At 41.9% G+C, this 22,024-nt stretch overlaps 1 protein-coding gene across 3 annotated transcripts in view; it reads left to right on the plus strand.

Moving 5' to 3' along the window:
- Positions 1–20,321, plus strand: part of TOP3B (DNA topoisomerase III beta) — an 84,475-nt gene extending 64,154 nt beyond the window's left edge. For 2 of the 3 annotated variants that reach the window (XM_030460510.1, XM_030460511.1), the window contains exons 2-18: positions 6,518–6,686; positions 7,422–7,553; positions 8,468–8,574; positions 9,973–10,047; positions 10,965–11,161; positions 11,588–11,744; positions 12,812–12,925; positions 13,769–13,859; positions 14,176–14,330; positions 14,560–14,665; positions 15,817–15,963; positions 17,259–17,432; positions 18,202–18,330; positions 18,603–18,752; positions 19,159–19,259; positions 19,501–19,702; positions 19,804–20,321. In XM_030460510.1, coding sequence (XP_030316370.1) covers positions 6,617–6,686; positions 7,422–7,553; positions 8,468–8,574; positions 9,973–10,047; positions 10,965–11,161; positions 11,588–11,744; positions 12,812–12,925; positions 13,769–13,859; positions 14,176–14,330; positions 14,560–14,665; positions 15,817–15,963; positions 17,259–17,432; positions 18,202–18,330; positions 18,603–18,752; positions 19,159–19,259; positions 19,501–19,702; positions 19,804–20,285 — 2,589 coding nt within the window. In that variant the 5' untranslated portion in view covers positions 6,518–6,616 and the 3' untranslated portion in view covers positions 20,286–20,321. Of the gene's footprint in view, positions 1–6,135; positions 6,191–6,517; positions 6,687–7,421; positions 7,554–8,467; positions 8,575–9,972; positions 10,048–10,964; positions 11,162–11,587; positions 11,745–12,811; positions 12,926–13,768; positions 13,860–14,175; positions 14,331–14,559; positions 14,666–15,816; positions 15,964–17,258; positions 17,433–18,201; positions 18,331–18,602; positions 18,753–19,158; positions 19,260–19,500; positions 19,703–19,803 lie in introns of those variants that run through there. The other variant, XM_008502733.2, reaches the window with a different exon arrangement.
- The last annotated feature ends 1,703 nt before the right edge of the window (positions 20,322–22,024 follow it).

A 22,024-nucleotide genomic window follows, 5' to 3' on the forward strand; every position in this document is an offset into this window, starting at 1 on the left:
TATTTTCCAGACAATTCTGAGAGATGTTGAGTTATTCTGAAAACTCTAGAAAAATTACCTTGGGCACCTCCCATGGAAATGTTCTCTCCAGCTGCTTGTTCTTTGGTTTCAGCTTGAGCTCAGAGTTAATATATGTCTAAAACACCACGTTGCCACTGGCTTATCCAGCCTTTCTCCTCTCAGCTTCAGGTGGCATGATGATGGCAGCAGGCTGTGCATTAAAATACCTCCAGAGCTATCACATTGCAAACATGATTGTAGTTTCAAAATACTCAGACAGGACCAGTTGCACCACCATGTCACCGTGCAAAGCTCTCCACTTTGTTATGGTTTTGTTGTAAGAGCTACAGCTCTACTCTCACTGAGTGCCTGTAGCAAGCACCTGGGAAATCTGAAAACAGGCTTGGTGCCTGACCATCACTTTTTGGAAGGCATTGCTTTAACTGCAGTACAGTCAGGAGGTCCTAGGAAGGCTGAATTGTCCCAGCAGCTCCCGGGTAGCCCATTTTTTAGGCAATTTCCCCTGACTCCATTGCAGCATGGACACTGGTTCTGCGCCCAGCCCCGGGCTGGGATAAACTCCTGGGATAAACACTGGGCTTGCAATACAGGGCTTTTCATTCTGCAATCTGAATGCTGCTGGAGCTGCTGAGGATTCATCCCCACTGAGGGCCACAGTGTGACCCCATCAGTTTAGAAAATCCTTTGAAAATCAATAGGAAAAATGTTGGAGAATGCAAAGGAAGCAGGAACAGTCAAAGTAAAGACAAGTGGTGTCCTGTAATGGCTGTAATGATTCTGAAACACGCAAGGTCACAGATAATTAGGAACCTAATTCTCCTTTGAAAGAATCTGTCAAGTTACTTCCCTAACTCAAAAACAATTGTTGATTGATGTTATTTCTTGGCTAACAAACTCGTTGAAGGTAATCTGAATGGAGGCTGAGCAGCTTTTTCTATCCAGGTGGAGTAAGGTTTAAAAGAAAAAGCTTTAGAAGAAAACCCAAGTAGCAAAACAGTCTCGATAGGATATGTTTGACTAAGGTGCCAACACTGCTGCAACTGAGAGCCACAATGAAGCCATTCTGTAAATCAAACCTTTAACAGTTTACACTACAGAGGTCTTCCCATTTGGATGCTTTAATGTGCTGAAGTTGCTCAGAAGTGGGGAGAAAAGATACAGGAAAAATGCAGCTACCAGGCAAAAGCATGTGGAGAGCCCAGGCCAGGTGGGGGGTTGAGCAGGCACTTCCATGAGCTTTACAGAAAGAACCAAAATTTTGTGACACTTTCTTATTGTATATCACTGTTAACAATTCAGGAAGAGGATGGAGAGCTCTCTAGGCCCTAGCTGCCAGGTTTTTGAAGACAGATTGTACCAATGCAGACCACGATGTGCTACACAGAGCTGCAAAGCAGGAGAGTCAGTACCTAACTCTCAGTGTCTGTCTCCCTCCTCCCTTCCACATTTTTACCTGAATGCCTTTGGTTTTACTTCTAAGTGAGCAAGAGAAGTGCTGGTCTGCTGGAGGAAGAGGTAAAAAGTTTTATAATAAGTAAAGTCAGTTGACAGGAGGGGCTCTTTTCACTGGACTCTCTGTGTGCCTGGAGCTTGTGGAAAGGGAGCTATGGAATCAGTCCAGACCCAAAGCAGCTTCCAAACAGCACAACACAAGGCACACTTGGACTTCAGCACAAGCGTGGGTGTTAGTTCAAAATGTATAACACAGAAATGACTCAAAGCTCAAAGGCCAGGGCCACAAACAGTGAGATAGCAACCCCACAACTCACAGAGTTTTGAGGTTAGGTGGCAGAGACAGCTGGGAGAAGGAAGAGTTTCTATGAGCCTCTGGTGCAGGTATAACTTGAAAAATACTCCAGTTGTGAACTGTGTGCTAAGAGGTTGCTGGTAATGAGTTGTTTTAGGCTCAGCTCTTGAGAAACTCGCACATCAACATCCCTGTGCCAGAGACTTTCTTGATGTGTGATGTGAAGTCAGTGTTGACTCCCGTGGGAGCACTGGAAGGATAAGTTCTCCAGAGCTGGTGAGGTGTGCTGAGTCTGCTGGTGGCAGACAAGCTCAGGGCATGACTGCTCCAAAGTGGGGAGACTGCAGCTGATGAAGATCTACTCAGGCTCCCACGTGGGCTGCACTGCTCAGGTCTTAGCTACTTGCTTGGAGGCTGGAACCATGTGTGGCCACAGCTAAACTGCTATTAATTTGTAAATGACCCCATGAAAGCAGCTGAGGTCTGTGTCTCTCCTGCCATGCTCACAGGTCTGCAGCACAATTACATACATGGGAAGGAGTAGGTTTCAAATGGTTGCCATCAAATTGCCTTTGGGTTTCTTTCTGCCTTTTTTTTTTGTTGCTGATGTTATTGCAGAGTGCATTTGGGAAGGGGCTGTGTTATGTTACCTGGGTGATAAATTATTGTCAGTGCCAAAAATGGGCTGGATGACACTGTGGCTGGTTCAAGACCAAACCTGTGAATCCACTCCCATTCACACAGAACCCTTCCACATATTTTCTTCAATTTAAGGTGGCCTTAAAGTTAGAAGAAATGCTGCATGCAATAAATGAGCACTTGAATTCTAGAGTCCTTATTCTGATATTTTACACCCTCCTTTTCATAGATGAGTCTTTGTTTCTGAGCAATACTGTTGCTAATTGGAAGCTGGAGGTTTGATAGGTATGGGACAGAAGCCTGGATGTGTTCTAAGACAGAGCTTTGATTATCTGTGAACTTTTGCATTTTCCTTTGAACAAAAGGCTACTACTTAAGAGGAAAACAGAATCAAGATCCAATTATATGTAGTGTGTGTGTCCCAGCAACTAACAGCATCCTCTTTCATCAGCATTCATCCTCTTCTCTCCCTTATATTATTCAAAGATTTTTATTTTTTTTTTTTTAGTTTCTTATAACTTTCACTCCAGGACAAAACACTTCAAATGTTGTTGTTGCTCAATATGTGGTAGGCTCTCTCTCTTCCCAGCACTGAAATATCTGGAGCCCAGATTTGTAGTCAAGGTTTGAGGCACATTTTTGTGGCCTCATAGTCCTTATTTAGTTTCTAAAAGGGGAAAAAAAAAAAAAAGGAAAAAAAAGAAAAACTATTTTAATAATTTGACCTGCATTTTCCTAATTTCTAATGTCTGTGGCATCCTTCCAGCTGGGTTTCTGCCTGCCTGACCCTCCTGTCAATACTTATTAATTTCATGGCGATCTTTTCAAGTGTGTTTGGAAACAAACAGGAAAAATTTACCCTAAGGTCAAGAATGAACCCAGAGAAGCAAAACAGGAATGATCATGCTCCCTACAAGACTTTGTATTTTTTTGTAGCTTTTTCTATCTTGTTCTTAAAATGGGCTTTATACATACAGATCTTGAACATCTCTGAAGGGGGAAGCTGCTACTTGGGTCCTGGAGGGGAGAGGATGCCCCAAGGTGTTCGTTACCAAAGTGATGCAGAGAGTCAGTGGGAGAAGGAGGAGGTTCTGCTTGTCTGTCCACTTTACAAGCTTTTCTGCTGGAGAAGTAAAAAATTGATATCTTATGTTTAGAGCTTTCTCCACTTAAATAACTATCCACTGGAATAATCGGGGGGATAAATGGTGCTGTAAACCTTGGGACTCTGTAGGCAGCAGGAGCAGTGAGGTCAGTGTGTTCTCAGGATGCTTTCCCTGAGCTGTAGCTCTCTTGATGTGATAGGTGTGCCAAGGTAGTGTACAACAAAATCCAGTTAATGAAACCTAGAAACAAAACTTGGTTTTCTCTGAGACAACCATATGAGAACTTGCTTTGTTTTTCAATTGTTTGGCCCCACTCACACAGCTAGAGAGCTGTTTATGGGCTTCAGAAGAAAAGTGAGGGAAAACCATCCAGTGTTGGAAAAAGTGAAGGACTGGGTGTCAGTAGCCCTGGCTGAAGGCTGGTACAGCCCTGTGGGTAACTGGTGTCCTGGCAAACGTGGCTGCTTCTCCCCAGAGATTCTGCTGGGGAGATGAAAGGGCCTCCCAGAGCCAGGTGCTCCCCTCAGGAGTGGCTGGGTCGGGCAGGATGGTTTTTGGGAGTCTCCTCAGTATGGTGGGAAGTGCTTCTGAAGAAGGAGCAACAACACCTGAAGTAGCAGTAACATGGAGAGGAGAAAACCCCCACGGGTGGAGGTGGAGGTGACAGCCGGGCTCTGCAGGGCTGTCACGCCGGACGGGAGCCGATTTCTGGGGAAAACACGATGCGGTTTGAGGTGAACTTGCAACCTCCTGAGCCGCAGCCCGGTGCCCCGCTAGAGAAAGGGATGGAAACAACGGGACAGAACCTTCGCTCCTGCCGAGGGCTCCTGTCCCCTCCTTCCCACCTCTCCTGCCCTGGGACCCCCGCTCAGGGTGCCGCTGCCCTGAGCCCGTCCGGGATGGGTGTCCCGGTCCCTTCGGGTTCGGAACGGGGTGAAGCTTTTGCAGCCTGCGAAGGGCTTTCCACAGCTGCCCTCTCCTGGTCGCCAGAGCTTCCAGGCTGGTGCTGTGACCTGATGTCCCGGCGTGCTTCGTGGATTAGAGCAAGGAGGGTTGGGGTACGTGGGCTGCCCGGTAAACCCGGGATCCTCCAGGCTGGGAAAATCTTTGTGTGAGCCCTGTGGAGCAGCTGCACGCGTGTCTGTGACAGCTCAGGGGTACACGGGGACTCGCAGTGCCCAGAGTCCCTCAGCTACACAGTGGAGACCTGGTTGTGTTTCCACAGGTAGGTACAAGTCTGAGTTTGCATGTTACATCGTACAATCAAAAAAAAACAAAAACAAAAACCCAAAAAACCCCTGGATTTTGTAGAAGGCTTTTACTAGAGGAAATTGAAAAATATGTATCTGACATCTCTGAAGACTTGGTTTTAACTTGCATCCTGATTGTTCCAGATGTTCCCCAGATGTCAAAGGGAACCAGGCACTGAAACAGCAGAACACATTTGTTTTAACAAGTTCTAACTTCAGTATTGCCAAAGAATGAAAAGCCCTGGGTTTGGTTTGAGTTTTCTTTCCCTGGTAACTCTAGTATCTATTAATTGTCTACTAATCTAATTGAAGGTGAATTAATCCCTTTTCATTCCAGACAGCTGAAGATTGATATACATCCTGATCCTTGATGCTTTCTTTTCTCTTTGGTTTTGTATGGTACAGAGCAGCTTTTGGAAAAAAAAAGTGCCATAACCTTAGCAATGATCAACGCACAGCACAGGGGTAAAAATAGAGAGCTGAGTGCCTCCCCAAAGGGCTCGTAAAACTCATTGACCTGGGGCTTCCTCTTCAGCTCTTTCCTTGACAGAAGCATTTTAGGATGTCTGGAAGGGTGGAAGTCTGCAGGAGAGGCTGGAAACTGCCCTGATCTGCTAACAAAACTTTCTCAATATGGACCAAGGTCCACAGGGAACACCAGAACCAGAGGAGGGGTCTCTGCCCCTCCACTGCCCCGGGGAAAGGGCTGGAGGGGTGGGAAGGGAACAGGACCCAGCTGGGGCAGCCTCCCCTCTCCCCAGGGGAAATGTGGGAGAAGGGAAGGGTGAACCTCTGCCTGGGCCTTCCCTTCCCACTCTCCTTTCCTTTCTTTCTCCTGCGAAGTTGGGAGATCAACATTCAACTGAAATTTAATATGTCAAAAAACCCACTTTTCGAGTATTTATGATACAAACACGAGACAGTTCAAAAGAGCACCATGAATTCCATTGCCCTTCTCTGGGTACAGGGCAGTCAGCTGCTCCGACCACCCCTGGGACAAGTTTCTTTGCACTGGAGGAGATGCTGTTCGTGGCAGAGATCATTTATGGTGTTCTGAGCTTATGGTAGGAGGGAACTGGACCCCAGGCAGGGCAGGTTCAGTTCTCAGCCTGAGTTCCTGGGCTGCAGCAGATGCAGTTTTTGTGCGCATGGATCCCCTCGGAGCAGCCTGAGGCGGGGCAGGGTGCACAGAACTCCGTGTGGGGGCTCTGGTGAGGAGGCGGTGCAGGTTTCTGCCGCCTTTGCGCTGGGTTCGGTACCGGTACCAATTCCCGCTCTGCTTTTCCCGGCAGCAGCGCGGACCTGGCCCCGCCGCTCCCCCGCGCCGCCAGGGGGCGCCAGAGGAGAGGGAGGGGAAGAGGGGGGCGGTGCAGCGCCCTCCCGGCCCCGTGACCCGGCAGTGCAAGGGGTCATGGCCGCCTGCTGAGGTACCGAGAGGAGCGGGGGAGCGGGACGGGACCGAACCGAGCCGGATCGGTCTGGGGAGCGCCTCTCGCTTCCCTCGGCGCGCCGGGCAGTTCTTCTCGGTCTTTTTCTGCCGCAGGCCCCGGCTGTCGTTTAAATCTCATAGCGAATCGGCCCGTGGGCGCGGCGGGAGGGGCGGTCCCGGGCCTTGCGAAGCCCTGAGGGGAGAAGGCTCCTCCCCGGCGGCGAGCGGCTGAGGAATCTGTCACTGTCTGTCCGGTTTTCATAATTACATTTTCCTGAAAGTAGTTTTGTGGTAAACCTGTGCTGTGTTCTCTCTCTCTCTTCAGGTCGGGACCGGTGTTCGCTCTTGAGCTGCATGCCCTGGTCTCCGGTAAACCCAAATCGCCTCGTTAAGCCCTGTGGCACCGAGTATCTCCCAGCTGAAAATGAAGACTGTTTTAATGGTGGCGGAGAAGCCTTCTCTGGCTCAGTCCATCGCCAAGATCCTCTCCAGGGGTAGGAAAGAAAGCTTGTGGGTTCAGGCCTTCTGCTTGTAGTGCTCTGCAGTGCACAACCCAGCTGTGTCAGCTGCAGAGAAGCAAACTGCAGGATGTGAAGCTTACCAGAATCTGCTGCAGATAAAGTGGGGTTGAGAAACATCTTGTCAGTTAGCTGGTTCTGCAGCAGCTGCCATCAGGGAATGGTGGCTTAGGACAGGTTGCAGTTCATAAAAGAACTGGGTGGCCCTTCACGTTCTGTTTATTTTTATGTAGTGATGCCTGTCTCGTTCAGGAGTAAGGAATTGGCTTTGATGTTTTATGTAATTGGAGTGTGCATTAGTGTGTATGGTTTCTGGGAAGTGCCAGTCAGATATCAGGTTGTTGTTCTGAGATTTTTGAAACTGTAGTAAATATTTCATAAATCATTGGGAAATAGGATGACTTGATTGTAACTGTATTGGCCTAGAGAGCTAGCTGTGTTTTCACAAGGGTGTACTGGGGGGACAGAAAGGATGGGCTTGATGGTTTCATTTGAAAATGAAATAACCTTTAAAAAAGATCCAAAGTGATAATTAACTGAAATAAAAATTTGATCAGCTGTAGCATTTTGTGATCAAGAAGACTGTAGCTGGAAGATCTAGTAATAAGGAGATGTCACTTCACACCAAATAACTGATTTCAATATTTTTTTTTTGTCCTGTTGATATTTATGGTATATTTTTTTGATATTATATGGTATTTATTTTCACAGGAAACATGTCCTCCCGCAAGGGGCTGAATGGTGTATGCTCTGTGCATGAGTACACAGGATCCTTTGGAGGGCAGAGTGCCCATTTCAAGATGACATCTGTGTGTGGTCATGTCATGAGTTTGGATTTCATAGGTACCTTTTCACCTAATTTTAAAACGAGTCTGGATTGTAAAATCATGATGTGCATCCAATTGGAAGATAATTATTGTGGAAATAATTCAGGAAGAATGAGAACTAGACACCAAAAGAGCATGAAAAGGTCACTGGTGGTCAGCAGTTCTTGATTTCTGGTTCTGGTTCTTTTGGCTTGCATGACCTTGGGCAGACACCAGTTCATGTTTTCTGTGCCTGAATTGTGTCCCTTGAAAATGAGGGGAGAGATGACTCAATTTGCTATCCTGTAATGGTGTTTTGGCCCTTTGGATGAAAGGAAAGCAGAGCCCAAAGGGTTGTTGTCTTTAAGAGCTGTAGCAATGTTGCTGCAAAACAGAGATGTGTGTAAAAGTCACATGCAAGGAATTCTGTCCCTAACTTGCTTTGAAGTGTGGGGCTACCTGTGTGACTACTGCATTTCCTTTAGTGATAATGACCTCACAAGTTTTCTGAGGACTTAATTTATACAGTGCTCTAAAGAGTTACAGTTTAATGTGACTGCTGAGCAATATTGCTCACTTTACTTCAGAAAAATGGAAACAAAAAAATGGGTTGCAGAGGCCTAATGGGGCTGGGGCATAACTGGCCATAAATAATGAACAGTAAATCAGCCTGTGCACTGAGAAGACAAGGAAGAGGAGCTTCCTCTTCACTTTACCAACTAATTGTACAAACAGAAATTGTTTTCACAGCTTATGTGAAAGTTTCTGAAATGTGTGTAGTATTTTTTTCCTTCATACCTTTCAAAATGACAGCAGCAATTCAGAAAGGTTTCCAAAGCAAATCTTGAAAGCCAAATCTTTTCCAAAGCAATGTTGCTTGCTGTTGGTTAATTAGGTATTTTTTTGGTAATGTGTATTTGGAGCTTCACTTAAGATACTTCTGCTTTACAGGAAAATACAACAGCTGGGACAAAGTGGATCCAGCAGAACTTTTTAGCAAAGCTCCCACAGAAAAGAAAGAAGCTAATCCCAAACTGACCGTGGTGAAGTTTTTGCAGGTATTCTGTCATAGATTTGAGATGGGGTTTTTTTTTTGTTTGTTTGTTTTCTTTAGCACTATTTTTATTTTTTTCTTTATTTCATCTTCAAGGCTTCATTGTTGCTACTCTTCCTCTGTTGAAGGAAGCAATGAGATTTTTTTATCCTGTCAAGAAAAATAAGTGAAATTATTCTGTGGCTCTGGAAAGCTATTAAAAATATGAATAAACCTGAAAGAGTATTTTAGCATTTTGCTATGAATTAGCCTTGTTTTAAAAATAATACAAAAAATTCTCACAGGTTAGTCAGCTTTATTTAAGTCACAAGTTTAACCCTCTCCCAGCTCTTAGAATGGTCCAGTTGTCTTTGCCCTAGCATAAGAAATTGAGTTTGTCTTCACCACAGGTGGTTTTCTGTGGGAGGGTAATGCCAGAGCATTGTCCTTCAGAAGGAATATTCTGTACCTCCCCTCAAGCAGGGCAGACAGGACACCTGAATGCCCTTTGCCTCATGGTTCAGGTTGTTGAATACTTGATTTAGAGGTATTCACCTGCTTCCCAAAAGTGGGCAGTATTTGGCAATATGCTGTGCAACATACTGGAGCTCTGGGGTTGAAGAGAAATGAATATGTTCCTAAATAAGATTTTCTTCCCTGCTTTTTGTTCAAGGTTAGATGCATCTTATTAATTTTACTGGTTCTTACACCATCTGAAATCTTTGCCTTGTTGAATTCACTTCTGTCATTGCCTTGTGAGTTTTTTTACTACTGACATCTTGCTTCTCACAATGGGAGCATTGGGTGCATGTTTTCCTTCTAACAGCAAGTGCAAAGTGTGGGTTCTGAGTCCCTACTTTACAATAAGTTGATCTTGGTTCTTGTTTGTTCTTCACGTGTGCCACTCTGAGAGGAAAGCAGTAGCTTGGTTGCTTTTACAAAATAATAATTCCTGAAAGACAAGTGTATGTGGTGCAAAACTGATGTCTGTCAGATTAAATTTAGACTTCCTGGTGTCTGTATGGGTCAGGAAAATGGTTCTTCTTTTGGCTTTGTTTGTTTGCTTGCTTGCTTTTTTTTTCACATGATGTGGAAATTAAGGCACAGAAAGGGCAAGGAACTCTTCCCAAGGCTGTGCACACAGATGTTGGCAGTTTCAGGAGACTTTAACTGCTGTAGAGCTGTGCAGATGTGTTTTTCAGCTCCTGCAGAACAGCATCTTGTAGGCAGACTTCTGGTCCCATGAAGCACAGCATGCTCCTTTTTTCAACTGCTGTTAAAGTACCTGCAAACTTCTTGACACTCCTGCTATAATCTTCCAGTTGTTTATGCACCACAAAAATAATCTCTAGTTCCTCAAAATAGAAATAGTGAGGAGGTTTGTCTTTTGGAGTTGCTGAAGAACTGCTAATTTTTCTCACAGGTGGAGGGAAGAGGCTGTGATTGCATTGTCTTGTGGTTGGATTGTGATAAGGAAGGAGAAAACATCTGTTTTGAAGTAAGATTTCCATTGTTAAGACTTACAGTACCATAATATTTGTCTGTGACACACAACACCATCAGTGTGCTGCAAAATTCAAACTAGTTTTAAAAGCATGGAGAGTCTTGATGGAAAAACTCATGGATGTGCTTTTGAATTCTTAACGTGCCAGTAGAGTATAAATCAGTTCCACTGCTGTTGCTTATGTGAGATGAACAATACAGTTTCTTAAATGTTTGAACATTCCAGTGCTTTGAAAACTGGTTGTATTTACTGGTTGTAGTTATTTTGCTATCTTTATAAAATTTGATCTCTATGTTATCTTTTGTTCATTAAATAATCAGACTCGTGAGCATAGAGGCCACTTTTAAGTGTAGGGTTATGCTGGACTGTGGACTCTGCACATAAAAGATGTGGCACTCAAGCTTTGGTGTGCAAAGATTAATTTTTTTTTAATATCTTATTCCCAGAAGTCTACATGAAAAGTATTTTTTGTTTGTTTAAAGGAGCACATTCTATCAAGTAATTGTTTTAAGTTCTTTAAACACCATTTTATTGTAACTGGACCTGGGGAACAGGTAGAATAAACCCAGATGGAAACTGATAACAAATTCACTGAGAGATGCTGCAGCTGCACTAATTAATTTCTTTGCTCTTAGGTGAGGGTTCTCTGTGCTTCCAGCAGTTGCTCTTTAACAAATGAATCCTTCAGTTTTGCTAATAGTTAATGTGCTTTTGAGTGGATAGTCAAATACTGCTCTTCTTTATCAGTCAGTGTGTTGCCATGACATCTTCCTGAACAAAGAAAGCAGTTACATATCAGCAAATTCTTTGTGTAGTGTTTTTGTTGGTTGATTTTTTTTCTTTAGAGAGAAAAATTGACTTAAACACTTAGTTTTCCATTACCCTTAAAACATGCCTCTGATTCTCTTCAGGTTCTTGATGCTGTTCTTCCTGTTATGAACAAACCTCGGAGCACGGAAAGGATGATTTACAGAGCAAAATTCAGTTCTATTACTGACACAGACATCTGCAATGCCATGAATCACCTGGGAGAGCCCAATCGCAACGAAGCTCTTTCCGTGGATGCCCGCCAGGAGCTGGATCTCAGGATTGGCTGTGCCTTTACGAGGTGACACCACAGATTACAGACAGTTTGATGAAAGGTTCAGGAACACTGCTCTGTCCACAAAGTACATGTCAGGGCTTCAGTGGTTAATTCTGTTTGGCACCAAGCTGAACAATTTTATGCACAGACAAATGAAAAGAAATAAAAAAATGGTGTGAGGGCTTAAACTGAACTGGGTGAAGTCGTATCAGCAGCTATGGTGTGTTTTTATTTTATGGAGCTCTCAGACTTTGGGATTAAACTGGATTCTGTGAGGCGAAGTAATTGTGACAAGTCACTTTAACAGACATTTCTCAGGATGCTTTTCTCCTAATACCCAAATTATTTAATAGATTACTCATATTTCTGTGTAAAAGTTAATGAAAACTTGCTTTTCATGGCAATGAGGATATTAATGTAATTATTTTTGCCTTTTTTCTCCCCTCTTAGGTTTCAGACTAAATATTTTCAGGGGAAATATGGAAATTTAGACAGCTCCCTTATCTCCTTTGGGCCGTGTCAGACCCCAACTCTTGGATTCTGTGTTGAAAGGCATGACAAAATCCAGTCATTTAAACCTGAGACTTACTGGGTGCTGCAAGCTAAAGTAAGTTTTGCAATACTTGTTTGTGTATGAGGAACATATATTTTTACCAAAGAAATGCACTTAAATTTTAATTTTGTTCATTCATAAATCTGTAGCTGCTGACAACAATTCACAATGCTTACAGTTTACTCATGTGTTCTCATTCAGTTCACATGTGTGTCAGCACACTCTCAAAAACACATTCCAGGATGTTGGGTTTGTATTAAAGTGGTTATTGTCTGATGCCTAAAAAAATTCTTCAGTCCTAACCATCAAAGCTTAGCCTCAGCCAGAAAGACTACTTAAAATGGTTTGCTTTTGTTCCCTGGGGTCCTTGGACTGACACTGTTGTTAATTTGAATGCAGGAATTAATTAGGCTGCCAACAAACATTGGCATTGCTGAGTATTGGAATTTTAAAGCAAATAAAATGCTCATTGTGTTAATTGGCAGTTGAGTCCTCTGAATACTTTGGCAGCTTATGGCAGTTTTATAGCCTTGCTGCTGTCCAAGCTCTGAGAGCAAACCAACATGGATTTACTGCTTGTGATCACAAGGATTTTTTAAACAAAAAAGGGGTGGATGGTAAAAAGTTGCCATTTTTAGATTTGAAAAACAAAACAAAAATAAAAATCTGGTGTTTATTATCATCTGTTTTCTGATGTGTCTTGTGCTGTGCTAGTAGTGTTTGGTTCCTGTTTTCAGAGTTTTGTGCTCTCATATTGATTGTTTCAGATTTAGTTTTCTTCATGGGACTGAAGTCATGACCCAGTTAGTTTCAGAAAAATTACTGATGTTGCTAAATCAAGATGGTAAACTTTGAATTTCTGCTCTTTTCAGACTTCATTGTTCCCAGCACTAGAACTAAAAAAAGGAAAAATTCTAATCATTGTCCTGGTCCCAGAACTCAAAAGTACTCCATTTTTCTCAAAAGCCTCTGTGAAAAAAGTACAGCTGCATGTTTAAAGCAGTTGTGTTGTGTTACAGGTGTTATTAGGATTTGCTTGCTGGGTTATTGTGGTATTACTGTTCTAGTAATAGAGTTGGTGGCATTTTAAAATTTTTTTTCTCTTTTTTTTTGTCCATCAGGTGAACCCTGAAAAAGAAAGTTCTCTCACTTTGGATTGGGATAGAGTGAGAGTGTTTGATCGTGAGATTGCTCAAATGTTCCTGAATATAACAAAGATGGCAAAAGAAGCAAAGGTAGGGCTACTCACTGTCAGCAGAACCATGTTTCATATAGAGGAAATACCATTTAATATTCCATTTGTTGCTTATTTATTAAGGAAGGATGTAGACTATCTGTAGCTTGTTTTTCACTCCATTCAACTTTGTGTAAATGAGAACAAAAGGCAAGAGATTTGGTTTTTTTTTATTGTAGGTTACAGTATGCTAGTATCTCAATTTTGACTTTGGACATGATCAGTGACAATAGGAAATATTAATTAATAAACCTGCTAAGAAATACTGCTCAGATGTCTCCAAGCAGACCTCTTATTTCCCAGGAGACATTGTATAAATCAGAAATTAATTACATACATGGCAGTATTCCTGCAGTAAAACTTTTAATCGTGTGTACAGTACAATCTTTATAGCCAATTAGCTTCTAATTCTGCTATGTTCAATAATAGTTTGACAGTGTGTTTGCATTTAAGTGTTCACAGCCATCAAGGTTCAAAGATTGTTGAAGCTTTTAAAAATCTGGATCCCTATAGTTAGGATCATTACATGGAATAAGCACTAAATTCTTGTGGCACTGAAACTACGTGCTGCTGAGGTAAAAGGGAAATAAAAATATCAATAAGCTACCTTGCTGCCTTTCCAACTGTATTATAACAGGGCTATAACTTTAGAATTTGGTGAATTATCTTCAGTCAGATTTCTTAAAGTAAAAATATATTGGTGGTTACAATTGTAAAACAACAAAACAGTTCTGACAAGAGTAGCTAATGTTAGGGATGCCACGTGTTTGTAGGCATGGTGGAGATTATACTTTTGTGAATTACCAAGCTTCAAAACTTTTACTGGGAAAATGCTATTTTCTAGGTAGAATCTGTGAGTAAAAAAGAGAAGGTGAAGCAGAGACCACTGGCCCTGAACACGGTAGAAATGCTACGAGTGGCCAGTGCTGCTTTAGGTATGTGTAAAAGTTCAGATTTTCACACTGTTTTAAAGCAGAATATTTTTGCTTCTCAGATAAAATAATCAAGTATTTATCAAATACAGTTTGATACCCTCCTTCTCCCTGTAATACATAGTTCTGGGGAAGGGTCAAGTTTAGAAAGCTTGTGAAAAAGGAAGTGTTGGGTAAGACCAAGGTGACAAAAGTCTTATGGAAAGGACAACCCACAATTTATTTAAATGCTTTGGTAAGGTAAACTTTCAGATGTGACAAACAAATCCCAGTCACAGTGATGTGTACATGATTTTTATTTTCTCCTGTTCCATCTCAGGAATGGGCCCCCAACATGCCATGCAAATAGCTGAGCGTCTTTATACACAGGGTTATATTAGCTACCCTCGAACAGAAACCACCCACTATCCAGAAAATTTTGACTTGAAAGGATGTTTGAGACAACAGGCCAACAATCCTTATTGGGCAGAAACTGTGAGTACATGAAACAAATGTGCTGTTTAACAAATCATTCTCTAGTCTGTGTTTTAGAACCCATCTTACTTGGTATATTATGAGCTTATAGGTGTTTAGGAACAATAAATACTTATAATTGCCTTTATTTATGGATTTTGTATTGTTATGCATTTGAGCTGAAAAGTTTCTTAACCTGCTAAGAGAGAGCTGTTACCCAGCCAGCCTGTTTTCTCTCTCCACAACCCAGGTAAAAGCGTTGCTATCAGAAGGCATTAATAGACCAAAGAAGGGCCATGATGCAGGAGACCATCCTCCCATCACTCCAATGAGAGCTGCAACAGAAGCAGAATTAGGTACAGGCAAACTCAGTGGTCTTGGAAGACTGTGTTTGGAAATTAGTTCTCTGAGGCACAGGAGGCAGTTTGATAATCCTTGAGTTTCAAAAATATAATTGAGTGGCAATAAGTGAAGAGAGAGCAGATTTTATCCTAAGTTAAACTTGTGACAGTGAAGCTCAGAGCTGGGCTGCTATTCAGAAATTGATCCTAGGGACTGCTCAGAAAAAGCAACAGATAATTTAACACCTACTTTCTCTGTGAGAAATTTCTCCTGGAATAGCAGCTTTCAAGTATTTAAAATTCATTGTATGTTTGTGCTTGAAAGTGAAACTTTAACTGCAATTTAATTTAGTCTCTATGGTGATTTTCTGTATGCTGTGATCCTTCACAAGGGGCTTTGATGGTTACAAGAAAGAGTAATGAATGTGTTGTATTGTTTATTAGGAATAGCTAGGATTGTTGAAGAAAATTGATAACTTCTGATTTTTATAGATCAATGAAATGATCTCTGATAGGAAAACAAATGCTTTAAAATTTTGGGTAAGTGTATAGGATACTGAGTGGACACTTAAGAATTTTTGTTACATATGCACAGCAAGATCAGATATGCAAAGCACAGGATTAAGATATAGAAGCATGGTTTCTATTCACAGCAGAATCTTTTCAGTTTCCTCAATATTTTGTGGATAAGTAAACTTTACTTTGAAATTTAACCTATGTTAACAAGTGGTATTTGAGGGTAATCTTTTGCAGGACTTGAAGCCTCCCAGTGTGGCAGTTGCTACTAGAATCCAGGATTTAGTTTAAGATACAGTTTTCAGTGGCACTAAGCAGTAGAGTATTTAATTTTGTTCCTATGTTGTGTGGTTTTGTGTTTTTTGTTATTTGCAAAGGAATGAAGTCTCTTCTGCTTCATTCAAACACATTGCAGAATTCAGAGATAGGCTGGCTAAATTATCAGCCCCTTTACAAGAGCCTCTGCACACAGCTCATGTCTGTATGACAGGATGATTCTGTACTCAGGAAATTTTAAAATGGAAACTAGGTGGACTTTTGACTGTGGTACCAGTTTTTCCTGTGATGTCTGTGAAAATCTGGTACCTTTTAGTGCAGATTTTGTTGCTGCAGGGCTGGAGTTTTGTGGGTAAGATGTTTTTTATCCTCAGGTGGAGATGGATGGCGGCTCTATGAGTATATAACCAGGCATTTCATTGCCACTGTCAGTGCTGATTGCAAGTACCTACAAACCACCATTTCCTTCAGTATTGGCCCTGAACGTTTTACCTGTGTTGGAAAAGTGGTAACTTCACCAGGTAAGACCAACCAAGCAGTAACTGGTTAGCTACAGGTTTGGATTTTTCCCCCTGTTAATACATTGAATTGATATAAAAGTGAAGTTTTGGGGACAAGTTAAATTTTTAAGCTATTTTTTGGATTATCAAGACCAAAACCCATATCTTTGTCTTCATTTCCATACTAAAATTATAATAGAAATAGTCTTATTTTTCAAGTAGCTATCTCAGAGATTTGATGGCACATTTGCTAGTCTGAAGGCTGCTCGTTTTATAGACAGCAAACGCCATTTGAGAGTTAAATTACACAAAGGCAGACTTTTTTCCTGGAACAGCATTGCCAGCAGGTCCAAGGAAGTGATTCTGCCCCTGTACTCAGCCCTCGTGAGGCCACACCTTGAGTACTGTGTCCAGTTCTGGGCCCCCCAGTTCAGGAAGGATATCGAGGTCCTGGAGCAGGTCCAAAGGAGGGCAACCAGGCTGGTGAAGGGACTCGAGCATAGACCCTACGAGGAGAGGCTGAGAGAACTGGGGTTGTTCAGCCTAAAGAAGAGGCGGCTCAGGGGAGACCTCATCGCTGTCTACAACTACCTGAAAGGAGGGTGTAGCCAGGTGGGGGTTGGGCTCTTTTACCAAACGACTTTCAACAAGACAAGAGGGCATGGACTTAAGTTGTGCCAGGGGAAGTTTAGTTAGATATTAGAAAGAATTTCTTTACGGAAAGAGTGATCCGTCATTGGAATGGGCTGCCCACTGAAGTGGTGGATTCTCCGTCCCTGGAGATATTTAAAAAAAGACTGGATGTGGCACTCAGTGCCATGGTCTAGCAACCGCAACGGTGGTTCAAGGGTTGGACTCGATGATCTCTGAGGTCCCTTCCAACCCAGCCAATTCTATGATTCTATGATTCTATGATTCTCTAAAAGGAATGTAGCACCACCACTGAGATTTTTATGGTAAGCTGGCCCCGTGGTCCTTATTACATTTATATGATTTACTATGTGCATTTCCTTTTTAGGAAACTTTTCCTATCCATTCTGGTACTGTGCTTTTATTCAAGGAAAGCATTTACTTTTTATATTTTTCTTATATATCAACCTGACTCAACACACAAAATCTGATACAGTGTAGTGGGAGATACTGTCTTGTGATACTGTATTTCCTTGCTATTCCTGGCCTCAGATACTTTCTGTATATTACAGCAGACAGCCTCCTCACTTTGATCTCTACAATGCAGCCCATATTGGAATTAGAAGTGTATGCCTTGGCCTTTTGTAGATAAGCCGTCATTATTTTTGTTTGTTTCTTTCTTCCAGGATTCACAGAAATTATGCCATGGCACAGCATCCCATTAGAAGAGAGCCTTCCCCACTGTGAGAAAGGAAATATTTTTCCAGTTGGTGAAATAAAATTGCTGGAAAAGCAAACCAGTCCTCCTGACTACCTTACAGAAGCAGAACTTATCACTCTGATGGAAAAGCATGGCATTGGTAGGAACTTGCTTAACTTACATAATCCTGAAATGCATCCACCAAAAGTGCAGTCTGAATCACTCTTCTGAACTATCTGTCAGTAATGATCTTTCAATGTTAATTTAAATAGGCACAGTAATGATCTTTTTCCCCTCAAACCACAATGCCTGCAAACCTTCTCAGCAGCTGGTAGAGTGTCTCTTCCCCTACATTCCTTTCCCTCTCTTGTCCTTATGCCTAGTTTCTGGCCAAAGCAGTATCCTTTCATAACACCTTGTCACTTCTCTGTCAGAAAAAGCTGATGATGTGTGGAAGAATGCACCTCCCCATTCCTAGGAATGATTTTCTGTACAGCTTGCTTCAGCTTTGCTGGCTCCAGTAATCCTTACATACCTGTTGGACAATTTACCACAATAACACTTTTTGGTTTTAATCTGACTCATTTTCTTCAATGCATTTTCATAAATGTGTCCAGTCAAAACATGGTACTTTACTTCATTGTATTTTTCAGAGTAAATGATTGTGAGGGTAGGTGTCTTCTCAACAGTAACTTATTAGAAGAGATGAAATGATTATGTTTCAGACTCCTGAGAACTGCAAAGGAACATGAAATTTTACTAGAGAGAGAAATTAATCCACTGAGGTTGGGTAGCAGTGGAAAGACACATGAATTGTAAGCCATCTCAGGAGCTCTGTAATTTGAAATGAAATCAGAGAAGTCAGAAATGTGTAAGTCAGTGACATCTTTGTTTTGATGATAGATTTATTGTTTTCCTTTGTGTGGCAGGAACTGATGCAAGTATTCCAGTCCACATTAACAACATTTGCCAGCGAAACTACGTCATAGTGGAGAGTGGTCGGAGACTAAAGCCCACAAACCTTGGCATTGTTCTGGTTCATGGCTATTACAAAATAGGTCAGTTCAGTTCTCTTCCCTTTCCTTCCTCTTGCCTTCTTTTCCCTCTGGCATGTCAAGGGCTGCTGTCACTGTGTAAGGAGCACTTTTGTCTGTAAGGAGAATTTTTGTCTGAAATAATGCATCCAGAAAAGTATTACTAATTCCAAAGACTATAATTAAAACTTGTCTGTTGATTTTGATGTCAGTTTATATATGGACACTTTCCTGCTCCCATTTGTTGATGTTTAATTGCTGCTACTCTGTTGCTGTTGTCTCTGATTTTCTGTTAGATGCAGAATTGGTTCTTCCTACGATCCGCAGTGCTGTAGAGAAGCAACTCAATTTAATAGCTCTGGGAAAAGCAAATTATCATCAAGTCCTGGAGCACACCCTTGACATTTTCAAAAGGAAATTTCACTACTTCGTGGATTCCATTGCAGGTAAAACTTTGTATGTGGAGTTCTCTATAATTACTTAATTGTTGCAAAGATGCTAGCAGAAAATACTTATATATGAGGTTTAGGCATATGGAAAAATTGTGTTCCAGGACTGGAAGTTGTTTTCCAAAAGAAAATGGAATGAATCAGGGCTCCAAAACTCAAATTTATTTTGTGACTGTGTAGTGAGGAGTTTTCAAGAACTTAAGCCCAGCTGAAGTACTTTTACCCTTATACATTGGCACACGTTCACTGCAAAATGCTGTGTATTTTGAAAGTTTTCCTAAACAAGAGCATTGTGAATAAAATATTTTCATTTCCACTTCTTCACAGATCCTGTAGATGATTTTGTGCAAGATTGCCTCTTACAAACTAGAATTCTAATATAATGTGACTGTCTCTTCCACAGGTATGGATGAACTGATGGAAGTGTCTTTTTCACCCTTAGCTGCCACGGGTAAACCTCTTTCTCGCTGTGGCAAATGCCATCGTTTCATGAAGTATATTCAGGTCAGTTCACCTTGTGTTTGAAATTTAAATTTCACTTGCTAGGGTTATGGAGTAGAAACCTCTTTTCCATTGTTGAGTTTGGTTTCAAATGTGGTTGTCAAGTGTGCCTTTCTAAAACAAAAAGCCTGATGGAGTTTTATCACGGGGAACCAACAAGAGAGCATTTCCAGTTGGATTTTCTTCAGGTTTTGAACTCTGTTGACAGTACTTTTTTTTCAGGAGATTGGTATTCTATTTCCAGGCCAAACCAAGTCGTCTGCACTGCTCTCACTGTGATGACACCTACAGTCTTCCACAGAATGGTACCATTAAACTCTACAAAGAGTTGCGTTGCCCTCTGGATGACTTCGAGCTGGTGCTCTGGTCGTCTGGATCCAGAGGAAAGAGCTACCCACTCTGTCCATACTGTTACAACCATCCTCCCTTCAGGGACATGAAAAAGGGTAGGAATTCTTTAAACAAGCATATATATAAAGGGTATATATATATATATAGATATATATAAAAGTTTTTTTGTTGTATGGTTTTACTTTTCTTCCACTAGGAATGGGCTGTAACGAATGCACCCACCCCACATGCCAGCATTCTCTCAGCATGCTTGGAATTGGGCAGTGTGTTGAATGTGAGAATGGGGTTCTGGTGCTAGACTCCACGTCAGGTCCCAAGTGGAAGATGGCGTGCAACAAGTGCAATGTGATTGTGCACTTCTTTGAGAACGCCCACAAAGTCCGAGTGTCACCAGAGACCTGCGACCTGTGTGACGCAGCCCTTGTGGATGTAGATTTTAACAAAGCCAAATCTCCTTTGCCTGGTGATGAGACCCAGCATTCAGGCTGCGTATTCTGTGATCCTGTGTTTCAAGATCTGGTGGAGCTGAAACATGCAGCCATGAGGCATCCCATGCACCGTGGGGGACAAGGAAGAAGGCAAGGCCGAGGAAGAGGTAAAGGCCGGAGGCCTGGGGGAAGACTTAATCCAAAGAAACCCAAGGACAAAATGGCAGCTTTGGCTGCTTACTTTGTATAATGGCCACACAACAGAAAAATAAACTTCTTATAAAAACTTGTTTCCTTTTAAGTACTTTTCATCTTCACTTCTTTCCTGTTCTTAAAGAAGTTAAACACAATAAGTTGTTGTGCACCTTGATTTAATCACAAAACAAATTCTTCTGGATGATCAGTTAGTAACTGAGTAAGCCTTTAAGCTTTTAATTGAAAGTCATTGATCCAAGTAGAGCTCACATACAGTAGGGAGACTCAAGAAATCTACCTAGACTGTTACCTATGTCTGATGGAAAGGAAATTTCCCTCTTCTGCTCTTTTGGCCTTTGTCAGCAATACACGTGCCAGGAATATGAGAGCTGATTAAGATCAGCTGCTGTATTAAGCTGCTGAAGTTTTTAGGTGTGGAATGCAAATTGTTTCATCTGACTTTGAATCTTCAAAATAATAAATTATTAGTAGCTGTCAGGTTTTTAAATTACATCTGCAATAGCAGGAGCTCTACTTCACTTCTGTCACTGCTGCATCAGCGAATAATGCCAAGAGTCATACACTGGAGGTTATAAATTTGAAGGGGAATATTTGCCTTGAACAGCAAGTCCTAAATTATATTCTCTGCAGCCAAGTTAACTATCTTTTGAGCAGTGGTCCCTGATTAAATCAGACCTCCTCCTGCTGCTGAAGGGCAGACTGAATACCCCTGCTCTTCTGTGTTCACACAGCTGACCATACCTATCAAATACAAGTTGTGTTGTCTGTACTCCAAGCTGTCATTTCAGTGTTGGTGAGTTTTATGTCAAAGAGGGCATTCTTCTGTTTTTGTATGGAGCTGTATCAAACCACTGTGGCAAAAGTGGTTTGCCACATCACAAAATCTAACTGTACAAATATGTAACACTCTCTCCTTTCCTTCCATGTGCATATAGCTGATCATGTCTGGTCAAGTACTGTTTCTGCCATCTGTACCCCCAGAACAGTTTCAGCACTAGTTGTGGTTGGATGGGAAGATGCCACCACTGTTTCACACAGTGCAGAGGCCACTGTGCAAAGACCAACTTGACACAATTCACTGGCAACAGAAAGACAAGTCCCACTGAAAGGTAATGGACAACTCTGCTGTTTTAATTGGCACAGTGTGTGCATTTACTGAACAAGAGAAACACAAAACACCACAGCCCCAAGCCCTTTCATCAGATGTTTATACAGGTGTAGCTTAAACATGAACTGTGTTTTCAGTATTGCGTAAAAGACTGCCATAGGTAGAAGTTTGTTTCTGCAGTTCTTGTTTGCTTGGGTTTTTTTCCTAATTTTTAAATGTTATTTCTAGTAAAAGCAAAGTCTTTGCCATCTCCCTTAGCCTGGAGCGAATAGCTTCTTTTTCTGTTTTAAAGACCACCTTGCTGTAGTGACTCAGAGCTGTAGAACTTTGTATAAACTGTAATAACTTGCAGGGGGCTTGTGTTGATTCAGTTGTTCAAATCCTCTTATCTCCGCAGCATGGTTTGGTGCACAGGGATGCTGTTCTGAGAACTGTGTGCTCAGCTGCTGCTGCTGTGTGTGACATGGGCTGTGGGCTGGAATTTCTGTCCTACCTGGAGGTGGTTGCCTTGTCTTTAGTTCTTCACAGCTTTTGAGATGTGTGAGAACACTTTTCTCTTTCTCCAAACATGGGTTTTATTTTGGTCATTTGCAAATGGAACATTTTTTTGCAAAAATCTCTTTGCTGTATTAACCACAGTCCCGGGAATACCTTTGGGTGAGCTT

Source organism: Calypte anna, chromosome 15 (assembly GCF_003957555.1).
Source record: "Calypte anna isolate BGI_N300 chromosome 15, bCalAnn1_v1.p, whole genome shotgun sequence".
NCBI lineage: Eukaryota > Metazoa > Chordata > Aves > Apodiformes > Trochilidae > Calypte > Calypte anna.